Source organism: Hypanus sabinus, chromosome 8 (genome assembly GCF_030144855.1).
Source record: "Hypanus sabinus isolate sHypSab1 chromosome 8, sHypSab1.hap1, whole genome shotgun sequence".
Classification (NCBI taxonomy): domain Eukaryota; kingdom Metazoa; phylum Chordata; class Chondrichthyes; order Myliobatiformes; family Dasyatidae; genus Hypanus; species Hypanus sabinus.
Window position 1 is genome coordinate 46,282,871 of NC_082713.1, and position 13,836 is coordinate 46,296,706.

General features: G+C 38.1%; 1 protein-coding gene across 1 annotated transcript in view; it reads left to right on the top strand.

Annotated features, from left to right (window-relative positions):
• The window catches only part of cenpi (centromere protein I), an 89,877-nt gene that overhangs the window by 28,141 nt on the left and 47,900 nt on the right, over window positions 1-13,836 (top strand). Inside the window, exons 11-13 of the mRNA XM_059977076.1 lie at window positions 2,266-2,357; window positions 3,482-3,593; window positions 10,852-10,916. Of these exons, the coding sequence (XP_059833059.1) occupies window positions 2,266-2,357; window positions 3,482-3,593; window positions 10,852-10,916 (269 nt within the window). The remainder of the gene's footprint in view (window positions 1-2,265; window positions 2,358-3,481; window positions 3,594-10,851; window positions 10,917-13,836) is intronic.

Here is a 13,836-nt window from a genome sequence, read left to right on the forward strand (position 1 = left end):
CCTCTTTTTTTCAATTATCTTGTGGTACGAGACAAGGTTGTCCCTTAAGTCCTTTATTATTTAATATCGCATTAGAACCTCTAGCCATTGCTATTCGTGAATCCCCTAATATTTTTGGTATTACCCGTAATGAGAAGTTATACAAGTTATCACTTTATGCTGATGACTTGTTGTTATATATTTCTGATCCTGACAGGTCTATTCCTGCTATTTTATCCTTATTGGTTCAATTTGGTAGTTTTTCTGGTTATAAACTAAACTTGGATAAGAGTGAATTATTCCCTTTAAATGCGCAAACTTTATTGAATGACAGGATACCATTTAAAGTTGTTACTGATAACTTTATTTATTTAGGTATAAAAATTACCAAGAAATATAAAGATTTATTCAGATTGAATTTTTTTACCTATGCTTCATCAAATTCAACAACTTACTACAAGATGGTCTCCTTTATCCTTATCATTAGTTGGCTGGATTAATGCTATTAAAATGATGATTTTACCGAAATTTTTATATTTATTTCAAGCCTTACCAATTTTTTTTCCTAAATCTTTTTTTGATAACATTGATTCAAAAATTTCCTCATTTGTGTGGCAAAATAAAAACCCCAGGTTAAGTAAAAGGCAGTTACAAAAATCTAAAAAAGATGGTGGTTTAGCTTTATCTAACTTTAGATTTTACTATTGGGTGAATAATATTCAAAACTTAATATATTGGAAATTAGATTTGGATTCACCATTGTGCCCACAGTGGGTAAATTTAGAATGCAATGATGCACAGGGATATTCTTTATTCTCCGTTCTTGGTTCTTCTCTTCCTGCTGATTTAGTTAAATTCAATAAACAGACATCCAACCCTATTGTCAAACACACATTACGAATTTGGTTTCAATTTCGTAAGTTTTTTACTCTGAAAAACTTTGTTCTTGATAGCCCTATCTTACTTAACTTTTTTAAACCTTCTTTGACAGATCAAGCTTTTAGCATATGGAAAAGGAAAGGTATATGTTTTCGTGATTTTTTTTTTTGAAGGTAGTTTGATGTCTTTCGACCAACTTTCCAACAAATTTAAGTTACCTAAATCTAATTTTTTTTTGATATTTACAAATTAGAAATTTTTTACATAAAGTTCTACCATCCTTTTCCCAATTCAACTTTGATAGATTTTTCAGATATGATTTTTACCTTGAATCCTTGTCAGAAGGGATTAGTGGCTCTTATTTATAATATGATTATGAAGATACAACAGAAAAATGGGAAAAATTTTTACAAATGGTTAATTCTTCTTCTATATGTGCTAAACATGCTTTAATACAATTTAAGGTTGTACATAGAGCCCATATGTCTAAAGATAAGCTTGCTCGATTCTATTCTCATATTAACCCTCAATGTGACAGATGTCATTTAGATGTGGCCTCATTGACCCACATGTTTTGGTCATGTCCCACTTTACATAACTATTGGAAGGACATGTTTGCTATCATTTCCTCAATTTGGAATATTGACTTACAACCTCATTTTATTACTGCAATTTTTAGTATACCAAATGAGGATGGTAATCGGTTTTCCCCTTCAATTAGACGAATGATCGCCTTTGTAACATTAATGGCCAGAAGGTCTATATTACAAAATTGGAAAGAAGTAAATCCTACCACGTTTCAGTGGTTCTCTCAAATTATTTCTTATCTGAGCTTAGAAAAAATTAGAAGCACTATTTTTGACTCATCAATTAAATTTGAAGAAACTTGGGGACCAATCATTCGACACTTTCATATGAATTAATTTGGCCTCTTCCAGACCTTTTCTCTTTTTATTCTTGTTCTGGTATGGAGTTCCGGAGTTTTTGACACTATCATATACATATTAACTGTTATTACTGCCCATGTTAGTTTAGTTTAGGTTTAATTTTTTTTCAATATGTATTTTTTTCTTGTATAAAAAAAAAATTTTCTTTTGATGATTATTCTTACTCTTTTTCATGTATAATTAATATAGGCTTGATTGATGGTTTTTTTGCTGATATTTTAATAAGATATTGTTATCTTATTACTAATTCAACTTCAAGTCTAGTGCACATAACCTATTCAATATTATGATATGTTTTTTTTATATATGAAATTCAATAAAAAGATTGAAAAAGAAAGAAATATTCATGATGAGTAGAGGGAGCTTTTGATTTGGTAATTTTAAACCTTTTTTTCAGGACTTTGTGGGTTTCATTTCAAACCAAACATGTTTTTTTTTAAATCTATATATTTTTGTTTAGAGTTTGCAGACTGCAAAGGGGACTCCTTGCAAAAGGAGGAGGAATTCAAGAAGTTTTTAAACATCATCATAAGAACTCAGGAATTTCTGCAAGTAAGAGTATTGAAAATGCTAAATTTGCAATTTAAAAATCTGCTTTTATAAACTGAATACAAAGTAACAAAGTTAGTTTGGAACCTTTTTGTCACTGCTTGACTATTGTTATTTGAATGTACAAAGGTATTTGGAGCTGAGTATTAGTCATTGATGGTTACTTGATTAAATAAATATTTCAACTAATGAAGAGGTTATGTTCAAGGAAAAGATTACATTAAGCAGAAATTTGTTCATTTATACTTCCCATCTGTCTCCTTTGTTCTTTTCCCCAAATTTACCCCACTCCTTTATCTGCTTTATTAGCAAAGATTGTTGTTAATTTGATTGGAATTTAAAGGTTGCCTTAATTGTAAAGATTAATCAATACCGAAAGTGAAAGAAGCACTTTGTAGATTTAGGATGTTACCCCGGAAATTCAATTGTATTAGTCACAATTAGTGAATATTACTTTTTTAAATTAAGTGGTACCTGTATGTTTCTTTTTCTTTCCACCTGCTTTCAGCAGATGCCCAAGGCTTATGAAAGTTGTTTTCCCATTAACCATCATCTCCATCTGGCATAGTATTCAAATGAACTTCTGACATGGGGCAGTGAACTTTCTGGTAGTTAAATATCTGTTTGAGTTCGCCACATAAAAAGGTTGAAATTATTAAGCTGCTGCTGAAACAACTTGTCACAGTTAATGAGGAACAAGTTCATAAGCAGCTGTTGTATTCATTAAGTCACGACAGTAGCAGAAAAGGGGGCAATTTTGGGTTGGCAACAGAAAGTTTCATGCTATTGATTTATAATTAGACAAGTTTAATATCGGTTCATGGTTTTATTTTTTGTGGTATCCAGGAATGCCAGCTAAGTAATTTTTTGACACTTATTACTGTTTGACCATAAATTGTGACTTTTGCTGTCTAATTACGTGTAATTTAGTGCTGTAGAACCAGGCAATGGACTTCCACTTGATAATTGATATAATATAATAATAGTTATTAGATATGTAAAATAAAAGAAAGGAAAGATCACAATTTTTCCTGCTTAAAAAAGAGTTCTTTTAAACATGTTGAGAGACATTCAATGCATGTAGTTTGTGATTACATTTACAGCTTGAAATGTTATTGCTTTTTCAGGAAGGCTTCTCCTGCAGTGAGGATTTTGTGTTCAAGAGCTTAACTCTTTGGGATAGTTTTTGGTGTAGCTCTCAGATCTTTGCCTTGCTTACCTGGATTCCACCAAGTTCTGGTAGGTAATTGTCATATTTTGTATGCTATTTCTCATAACTAGTGACACACATTTTTAACACAAACACAAGGAAATCTGCAGATGCTGGAAATTCAAGCAACACACACAAAATGCTGGTGGAACGCAGCAGGCCAGGTAGCATCTATAGGAAGAAGTACAGTCGACATTTCAGGCCGAGACCCTTCGTCAGGACTAACTGAAAGAAGAGATAGTAAGAGATTTGAGAGGGGGAGGGGGAGATCCAAAATGATACGAGAAGACAGGGTCTCGGCCTGAAACGTCAACTGTACTTCTCCCTATAGATTCTGCCTGGCCTGCTGTGTTCCACCAGCACTTTGTGTGTGGCACACATTTTTAAACCCGTTTGTTCTCAATCTAAGCTTGTCAGTTAAATTGCAACTGTCAGTATTCTACCCCTGCCACAAAAGTTGTCCCCTGGGATTCAGCTGCTTCTCCCAGTTTATCAGCTGCAAATTACAACAGTTATGTCGTTTCTGAATTTGTCAACAATGTAAGTTATAAACTGCAAAGCTCCCACTACAAGCCCTGAAGCTCTCTGCTTTGTGATGCATTGAGATTCCTTCTGTTATTATTTGGTTGTCTAATGTACTAAAAAGGTTATCATGTGTCCCTGAAAAGCAGAATTGTTTTGGACATTAAACAATCATATAATCATGAGCTTTTTGTTCATGTAATGCTTGAGGTATGAATCCAGAAGCAAGAACTGTATTGGAATCTGTGCTATGATGTGTTTTTATAGCATTATATGTATTATTGACAGTAGTGCTATTCTGAGAAACAGGCATGAGCCACTTTTCTCTACTGGTCTCTTCACCACAATTCACATAGAGAGGCTACCTCTGGGAACTTGATATTGGACACATCTTAGAAAACATGGGCACTTTGGGTTAGAGTTAGTGCTGAGATGTGCAGATCAAGACTGCGCTGTGAATACAATCAGTCTAGACTATTTCTAGGATAACTTCCCCTAGCCCAGGTATTTTTATGTAATTACAAGGTCAACTGTAGTCTTCAGAATTGGCAATTGGTTTGGAGAGAACTGAATAGCCAGATGAAGAAAGGGGAGACACCAGCTTCCATTACATCCAACAAAATGTGAAGGGACAAACCTGTAGGATCTGAGTGATCTGTTATTACAAGGACCAGGTGTTGCCCTTTCCCCAAAATGGCCCACATTGACCTTGCCAGCCAGGGTGCAGTTCATAGTCTCACATCATAGAGATGAGAGGCCATACTGTTTGTCCTGCACTCCCGACATCGGTCGGCCTTTCTGCACAGAATTGTGGGCCAATTTATTGCTGTATGTGGCAGGTAGGAATTTTTTTTAGTGAGATCATGGTATTCATGTTTTAGATCATGATGCAGGTATTCTTTGTTTCATCATGATTTTGTTTTGCATTATTTGCGTGACATTAAATTTTATTTTGTTAGTATTTTCTTAATGTATCAGTTTTAAATATAGACACTATATAGCCTTCTAATTTGGTGTGCATCTCTGTGTTCATTAAGTATCTTTTAATAAATTTAATAGACATTAGACCTGAAAGTTAATTTGTTTTGATTCCTTGAAACTTGCCTGAACTTTCACTGTTTTTTAAAAATCAGTTATTAACCTGGAAAGATTAGAGAAGATTTTATTCACTAAATTCTGATGTGGAATGCACTGTTTGAAAGTGAAACATACATTAGGCTGACGTTTAGCAATCTTGTTCGCAGTTCTAAACAATGAGCTTCTAAACCTGGGTCCCTGTACCTCCCTCTGCTATTGGATCCTCAGCTTCCTAATTGGGAGACCACAGTCAGTACATAACATCTCCTTGCTGATAATCAACACAGGTGTACCTTAACAATGTATACTTAGCCCACTGCTCTACGTTCGTGACTGTGTAGTGGCCACTGCTCAAATGCCATCTATAAATTCTGTGATGACACCACTGTTGGCAGAATCTTAGACCTTTTCTGCTTTTTGAACACAAACACACAAAACTAGTGCTATTTAAGTACTGCTCGCTCTAAGCACTTTGTAGTGTCTAATGGCTCATGTGACTGATACTAGTTAGAAACTATTCGGCAACAGTCTGCTGTCTCACTTAAGCAGCATAGTGTCCCAAATGAACAAAGGGGATCCTGGCTATTTTCTCGCTCAGGTTTTATTCTTCAAAAGTTGTCCCAAATAAGCGAGTGCCCCAATTAATCGGGATCAGTTTATTATCACCAGCATGTGTCGTGAAATTTGTTAACTTAGCAGCAGCATTTCAATGTAATACATAATACAGAAGGAAAAGATAATAATGATACATAAATAAGTACACAAATTACAGTATATGTATATTGAATAGATGAAAGATCGTGCAAATAACAGAAATAATATATATTTAAAAAGTGAGGTTCACGGGTTCAAAGCCCATTTAGGAATTGAATGGCAGGGGGAAGAAGCTGTTCCTGAATCCCTGAATGTGCGCCTTCAGGCTTCTGTACCTCCTACCTGATGGTAACAGTGAGAAAGGGACGTGCCCTGGGTGCTGGTGGTCCTTAATAATGGACGCTGCCTTTCTAAGACTCCACTCCTTGAAGATGTCCTGGGTACTTTGTAGGCTAGTACCCAAGATGGAGCTGACTAGATTTACAACCCTCTGCAGCTTCTTTCAGTCATGTGCAGTAGCCCCCCCCACGCCACATCAGACAGTGATGCAGCCTGTCAGAATGCTGTCCATAGTACACCTATAGAAGTTTTTGAGTGTATTTGTTGACATACCAAATTTCTTCAAACTCCTAAAGAAGTATAGTCGCTGTCTTGCCTTCTTTATAACTGCATTGATATGTTGGGACCAGGTTAGGTCCTCAGAGATGTTGACACCCAGGAACTTGAAACTGCTCACTCACTCCACTTTTGATCCCTCTGAGGAATGGTATGTGTTCCTTCATCCTACCCTTCCTGAAGTCCACAATCAACTCTTTTTGTCTTACTGATGTTGGAACAATTAACTGGAGTCTACTGTATATTCAAAGATTCCCATGTCTCAGCGCTCTGGAGTATAGGATGCAAAAAATTCATGAACCTCTGAGAGGAAAGATGCATTAGGCACCAGTTGTTGAGATGTTGGCTTGGTCATATCACAACTAAGTTGCTGAGGGTGCTTTCTTTAGAATTTGGTAAAATGACTGGTGACCTCAGTGATATTCTTAGAGAGCTCAGTGGCATGGATGAAGGGAGAATATTTCACATGGCTAAGAAATCTTGAACTAAGACTCAAAATCATAATAGACGGGATAGGTGACTGAGCCACTTGGGATTAAAATAAGGAAAAATTTCTAACCATGATCCACAAACCTGCTTGACCAGGTAGACCCATTGTTTCAGCTTGTTTCTGCTCCATTGAACTTGTACCTTCATACCTCAACTCTGCTTTATCTCCCCTAGTTCAGTCCCTTTCAACCTACATCCATGACCCTTCACATGCTCTGGATCTTTTCAGTGACTTCAGGTTCCCTGGCCCCCATCATCTCATTTTTACTATGGATGTCCAGTCCCTATGCACGTCCATCCCCCACCAGGAAGGCCTCAAAGCTCTCTGGGTTTTTTTCTGGACCCCAGACCTAATCAGTTCCCTTCCACCAGCACTCCCCTCCACCTAGCGGAACTTGTCCTCACTCTAAATAATTTCTCCTTTGGTTCCTCCCACTACCTTCAAACAAAAGTGCAGCCATGGGCACTCACATGGGTCCCAGCTATGCCTGCCTGTTTGTTGGCTACGTGGAACAGTCTATGTTGCAACCCTATACTGGTGACCATCCTGCACTTTTCCTATGCTACATTGACGACTGCATTGGTGCTGCTTCCTGCACCCATGCTGAACTCGATGACTTCATCCACTTTGCCTCCAACTTCCACCCTGCCCTCAAATTTACCTAGTCCATTTCCAACACCTCCCTCCCTTTTCGCGATCTCACTGTCTCTGTCTCTGAAGACAGCTTATCCACTGAAGTCTGTTGTAAACCCACGGACTGTTACAGCTACCTGGACCATACCTGTTCCCACCCTGTTACTTGTAAAAATACCATCCCTTCTCTCAATTCCTTCATCTCCACAGCATCTGCTCTCAGGATGAGGCTTTTCATTCTAGAATAAAGGAGGTGTCCTAATTTTTCAAAGAAAGGGGCTTTTCTTCCTCCAACATCAATGCTGCCCTCAACCGCATCTCTTCCCTTTCATGCATGTCTGCTTTTACCCCATCTTCCCCCCACCCTGCCAGGAATAGGGTTCTTCTTGACCTCACCTACCACCATGTCATCCTCCACGTCCAGCACATAATTCTCTGGACTTCCACCATCTCCAACAGGATCCCACCCCCAAGCACATCACCCCTCTCCCCCCCACCGATTTTCTGCTTTCCGCAGGATCGCTTCCTATTTGACTCCCTTGTCCATTCGTCCGTCCCGACTGATCTCCCTCCTGGCACTTATCCTTGCAAGCAGAAGAAGTGCTACAACCTGCCCCTACACCTCCCCTTCCCCTCTGCCATCCAATCCCTAAATGGACATTGAAGCTTTGAACACTACCTCACTTTAAAGAAAAATACAGTATTTGTTTTTGCATGTTTTTTAAATGTATTCAATACACATAATTGATTTACTTATTATTATGTTTTATTTTAGTTATTATTTTTTTTCTCTCTGCTAGATTATGTATCGCATTGAACTGCTGCTGCCAAGTTAACAAATTTCATGCAACATGCCAGTGATAATAAACTTGATTCTGATTCCTCCCTTACTACCACTCAGGGCCCTAAACAGCCCTAAACAGGCGACACTTCACCTGTGAGTCTGTTGGACTCACATACTGTGTCCAGTGCTCCCGGTGCAGCCTCCTGTACATCGGTGAGACCCAACGTAGATTGCAAAATCACTTCGCTGAGCACCTATGCTCTGTCTGCTAGAAAAAAGAGGAATATCCCAGTGGCCACCCATTTGAATTCCACTTCCCATTCCCATTCCGATATGTCCATCCACGGCCTCCTCCACTGTCGTGATAAGGCCACACATGGGTTTGAGGAACAACACCTTATATTCAACCTTAAGGCATGAACATCAATTTCTCAAATTTCCAGTAATGCCCCTCCCCTTCACCATTTACCATCCCCTTTTCGCTCTCTCACCTTATTTCCATTGCTTGCCCATCACCTCCCTCTGGTGCACCTCCCCACTTTTCTTTCTTCCATGGCCTGCTGTCTCTTTCACTAATCAACTTCCCAGCTCTTTACTTCATCCCACCCCTTCAAGTTTCACTTATCACCTTAGTTTCTCTCTCCCCTTTTCCTACCTTTTAAATCTACTCCAGTTTTTTTTTTCTCTTCAGTCCCTGCAGAAGGGCCTCAGCCCAAAATGTCAACTGTACTCTTTTCCATAGATGCTGCCTGGCCTGCTGCGTTCCTCCAGCATTTTGGTGTGTTGAAAAATTTCTTCAATTGATATTTATGTGGGGTGTGAATGATGAACTACTGATTGCATTCAAAACAGATTAGTAGATGGCTTATATTTTAAGTGGTTCCAAGAGATAAGGCAGGAAAATGAGGTAAATGATCAGTCATGACCATATGCGATAATGTGCTGAATGTCTTGCTACTTGGTGGATTTCATGTGTTCCCCTGCTATCTGTTTCCCCTCTTGAACAGAAAGTTAAATTTTCCCAATCTGCTGGAACCTTTCTAGTGTCCGGGGCACTTTTGGGAAAAATCATGAAAAAATCTATGACCATTGTACCCATTAGATGCAAGTTACACCCTTGGGACATGTAGCCCTCTTAGTTTGCCTCTTCCATTCTGATGGTACTTGTTTTAAGTACCTCACTTTCTTTTGACTCTGTTTCTGAAATATTTTTCATATGGATGGAGATTTAAAACATTTTTTATTCAATTATTAGATATGTCTTTGCTTATATAGTCATTTATTACCCATGATTCCTTTGAACTAAGTGACTTGATGTGCTATTTTGGAAGGCAGCCAAAATTCAACCATATTGCAATGGCAGTTCACCTTCCCTGAAGGATGTTAGAGTTCCAGATAGTTTGTTATGGAAGCCTAGATGTTTTGTCATTGGAAGTATTTATGTTGGTTCTTTCTTTTACATTTATTTAATTGAGGTGAGATTTGAGCTTAGACCATAAGACATAGGAGCAGATTTAGGCCATTCAGCCCATTGACTTTGCTCTGCCATTCCATGAAGGTGCTGATCCCAGATCCCACTCAACCCCATACACCTGCCTTCTCACCATATCCTTTAATGCCCTGACCGACCGGGAAACGGTCAACTTACACCTTGAATACACACACTGACTTGGCTTCCACCACAGTCTGTGGTAGAGTATTTCATATATTTACTGGTCTCTGACTAAAAAGAATCTACCTTACTAAAGGAAGGGTCACTTCTCAACTTTGAAGCTGTGCCCTCTAGTTCTGGATACTCCCACCATAGGGGTGATGTGGAGAGGATGCTTTCTATCTAGTCCTTTCAACATTCAGCAGATTTCAATGAGGTCCCCCTGTATTCTTCCAAATTCCAGAGTGTACAAGCCCAAAACTGCCAGATGCTCCTCATATGTTAATCCCTTCATTCCCGGAGTAATCCTTGTGAACCTCCTCTGGACTCTTTCCAATGATAATACATCCTTCCTGTGATATGGGGCCCAAAAATGTTGACAGTACTATGAGTGTGGCTTGGCTAGTGTCTTATGAAGGCTCAGCATTATTTATTCCCCTTGAAATAAATGTCAACATTGCATTTGCCTTCTTTATCACAGGCTCAACCTGTAAATTAACTTCTGGGAGCCTTACATGAAGACTGCAAAGTCCCTCTGCACCTCTGATGTTTGAACCTTCTCCCCATTTAGTTAATAGTCTGCACTATTGTTCCTTTTACTTAAATGTATTATTGCACATTTCCCAACACTCTATTCCATCTGCCACTTTTTTGCCATTCTTCCAATGAGCATGAAGTGACTTTTAAGGATATACATTGTACATTTGTGCATTTCCATCTTCAGGCACACTAATGTCGTCAGTGGTGGTGCTGAATAATTTGTTTGTTGACAGTAATGCAGTGGGGTCTCAAGGGTTAATGCACAGAACACACAAGTCACCTTTATGATTGCATGTGAAGATTTCAGTGAAATATTCTCATTGTCAAATTGTGTGTGGAAGTTGTTCTCAAATTGTTGCTCAATGTTTTGTGTAATTACAGATATTATTTCCCTTTATTTTGATCCATTAAGGAAATTGTTCTTCACTTCCTCAGTTTATTTCAAGGTAAGTAGACTTCTACTTGCACTCTTACCTTTTTCGCTCAAAGGCTTTTCATCTGTGATGTTGCCCCATCAGAGGGAGGTTTGCATAAGTAACATTGCTTCTCTTTTTTAAAAAAAATGGTTAATTGCCTAAACGTACAGTACTGCATAATGTTGAGCATTTCTGTGTGATTTGCGGAGAAGCTGGTTTTAATACTGGTATCGGGTAAACCTCAATGAAGGAATTGGAATTGCTGGCAGTAACAAAGTAAGAGAGTATATTCCTGCCCAGAAACAGATAACATCGTCTAGATACTCATTTTTACACTTATTTTCCCTAAATCAATTCAGATTGGCAGCATAGCACTCTCCTGTTACAGATTTGAGGATTATAGGTGAGCAATGTGTAATTTTCATTCTGAGTCTTTACAGACAAATGATCTGAGAAATGGGAAAGTTAACAAGTGTTAGAAAAGTGGCACTCGCAAAAGGGCCATTTGTCCATTAAAGGTAATCATTTCTAATTTGTGTCACCAGTCTAAATACCTTGATCGAAACACCAGTGCTGCTTGAGATTGTATCTGCTAAGGAAGAGTTTGTAGTTAAACAAATTTTAAGTTGCACAGGAAGATGGGCAGGGTTAAGAGAAGGTCTCAAAGGGCGAAGTTTAGGAGAAATTGCTGATACCAGCTGAAAGAAAATAATCAAGACTTGTGAATAACAGAAGATATTAATGGGGTAGGGTAAACAAGACAAAAAATGAAAATTGTTCATCAGAAAAACTGAATAATAAATAGAATCAAAACAAAGTTTACCAGTTGCAACTACCATAAAACTATGTAATATTTACAACACAATAGACACCATCGGCTTAATGATGTCCTATGTAATTTAAAAAAGATATATTTGGCCTTGTGATTTCTCATGCCTGCAAAACAACTTCTGCTCAGGTGTGCCTCGTGGTGAGCCCCCACCCTCACGCTAATTTCAAACCGGTACTTTCCCACAAGACGCAGCGAAACCGGATGTGACGTCATCGCATGCCGATATATTTTACATGCAATGAATATACTTTAAACACTTCTAATTCTAACTAGAAAATACTATCGAATGAATTACTAAGCAGAAATATTATAAACTAAATAACTGTCGTAAAGACAGCACAGGCCTGTTCTCATCTTTCTGGGCCTTGAGGCCCTGTTGAACATGTTCTTCAAGCAAACATCCCATTAGCTTTTTCACTCTGATAAATGTTTTGCCTTCTATTGACCTTTCTGGGTGAGGGGTTGTGTTTTACCACACATTAAGTGCTGCCAAGAGTTCTTGCACCACTTTTATGACTGGGGGGGTGGTTTGACAAATAATTAGAGTATCCTAAACTCTCGGTTCCTTTAACAGCCTGAAGTATAGTTCCTCCTGGCCTGTTAGATTATTCCTTTCAAAGATGCTTAAACCCCTTAACCCCTTTTTGACACTGTGCATCAGATATTTTACACATCTCTTCAACTGTGACATTACCTTCCGAACTTCTCCCCAAATAATGATGATAGCCACCATGTACAAATGACATTAACCTTACTTTGCTCCATGGTGGTTACCTTTTTTGAAGCGAGTTAAACTATGATAAACTTAAGGCGACATTTAAAATGTAAAGAAATTTACGAGAATTCTCACAGATGAAATATACCTCTCCTACTTCATTGTCATTTGATGAAAATCCTTGAATCTCCCACTTCATAACATTGGGGTTGCCGTTTCAATCAGAAGTGCAGTTCTAGAAGGTACTTACCACCACCACCATCACTATTTAGGGAAAGGCGTTAACAGACCATGGAAGATTTTACATTAGGTTGGATTTCTTGCTACTTTACGAACATTTAGAATGACTTGGCAGTGTGGGCCGACTGGTGGCACAATGGCATCAGCACTGGACTCTGGAGCAAAGGCTCCAGAGTCCGAATCCAAGTCGGGCCACCCTCAAGCACGCCTTCCATCCGTGCTGGGTTGAGTTTTAAAAAAAACCAAGGGTCAAGTCAGGAACGTTCATATCATTACCTGGTTAATCTGAAAGGAGACCAATCCTGACACCACATGCCAGACAAGAATGGCTGACTGTCTGGTGTGACATGCTTAAAAAAAAACTTGGCAGTGTGTCGTAGATATATAGAAGTGATATTGATTTACAATTTGGTTAGCAGGGAAGCAAACAATTATATACATGTTGAGTGATCTACAACAGTGTACTTTACAGATTTGTGGGTTTGCCTGTGGATTCTGAAATAAATGTATACAACAACATAGTCTTTCAGATATAACTGTGGGAATTCCTGCTACTCAATAAAATTGTAGGTCTTTGCCTTTTTTCTGCCATCTGCCCATAGAAGTGCTAATGGAATTGCTTGATCTAAAGAGCAATACTGCAACCAGATTATAAATGAATGTTTCATAACATAGGAGGATGATGATTGCTATAATTGCTAATACATGATGGTGTTGTGCAGATGAGTGCAGACTTGTGGTATAACTTGAGTGGCTTCCAAGTCCCTGGATGATTATGATTATTGATTATAAATAGAAAGGTTAATCTTTTTATATTTAGATTTAGAGTTATTGGTATTTGAGAGAGTTAAGTACAGTTTAGTACCCTAAGTTCTTTTAAGGAATAGGGTTCAGAGTTTGTGATATGAATAGTGAAAAGTGATTAGCAGATCCTCAGCAAATAGCAATAAAACAACATAGCATTGATTAAGTTAACAAAAGTGATATATTAGTAGCTTGGAATTTTAAAAGTAGATTTACATGCACAAAAGGCCAGTTTATTCTGGTTTGATTTAAAATTAAATAATTGAGGACTGAATAGTGGAAACAGGATGCATGAAATTGCATTTTCTTTGGTACTTGAATTTACAGGCATGTCTGCAACAAGAGATGAGACAGTCACG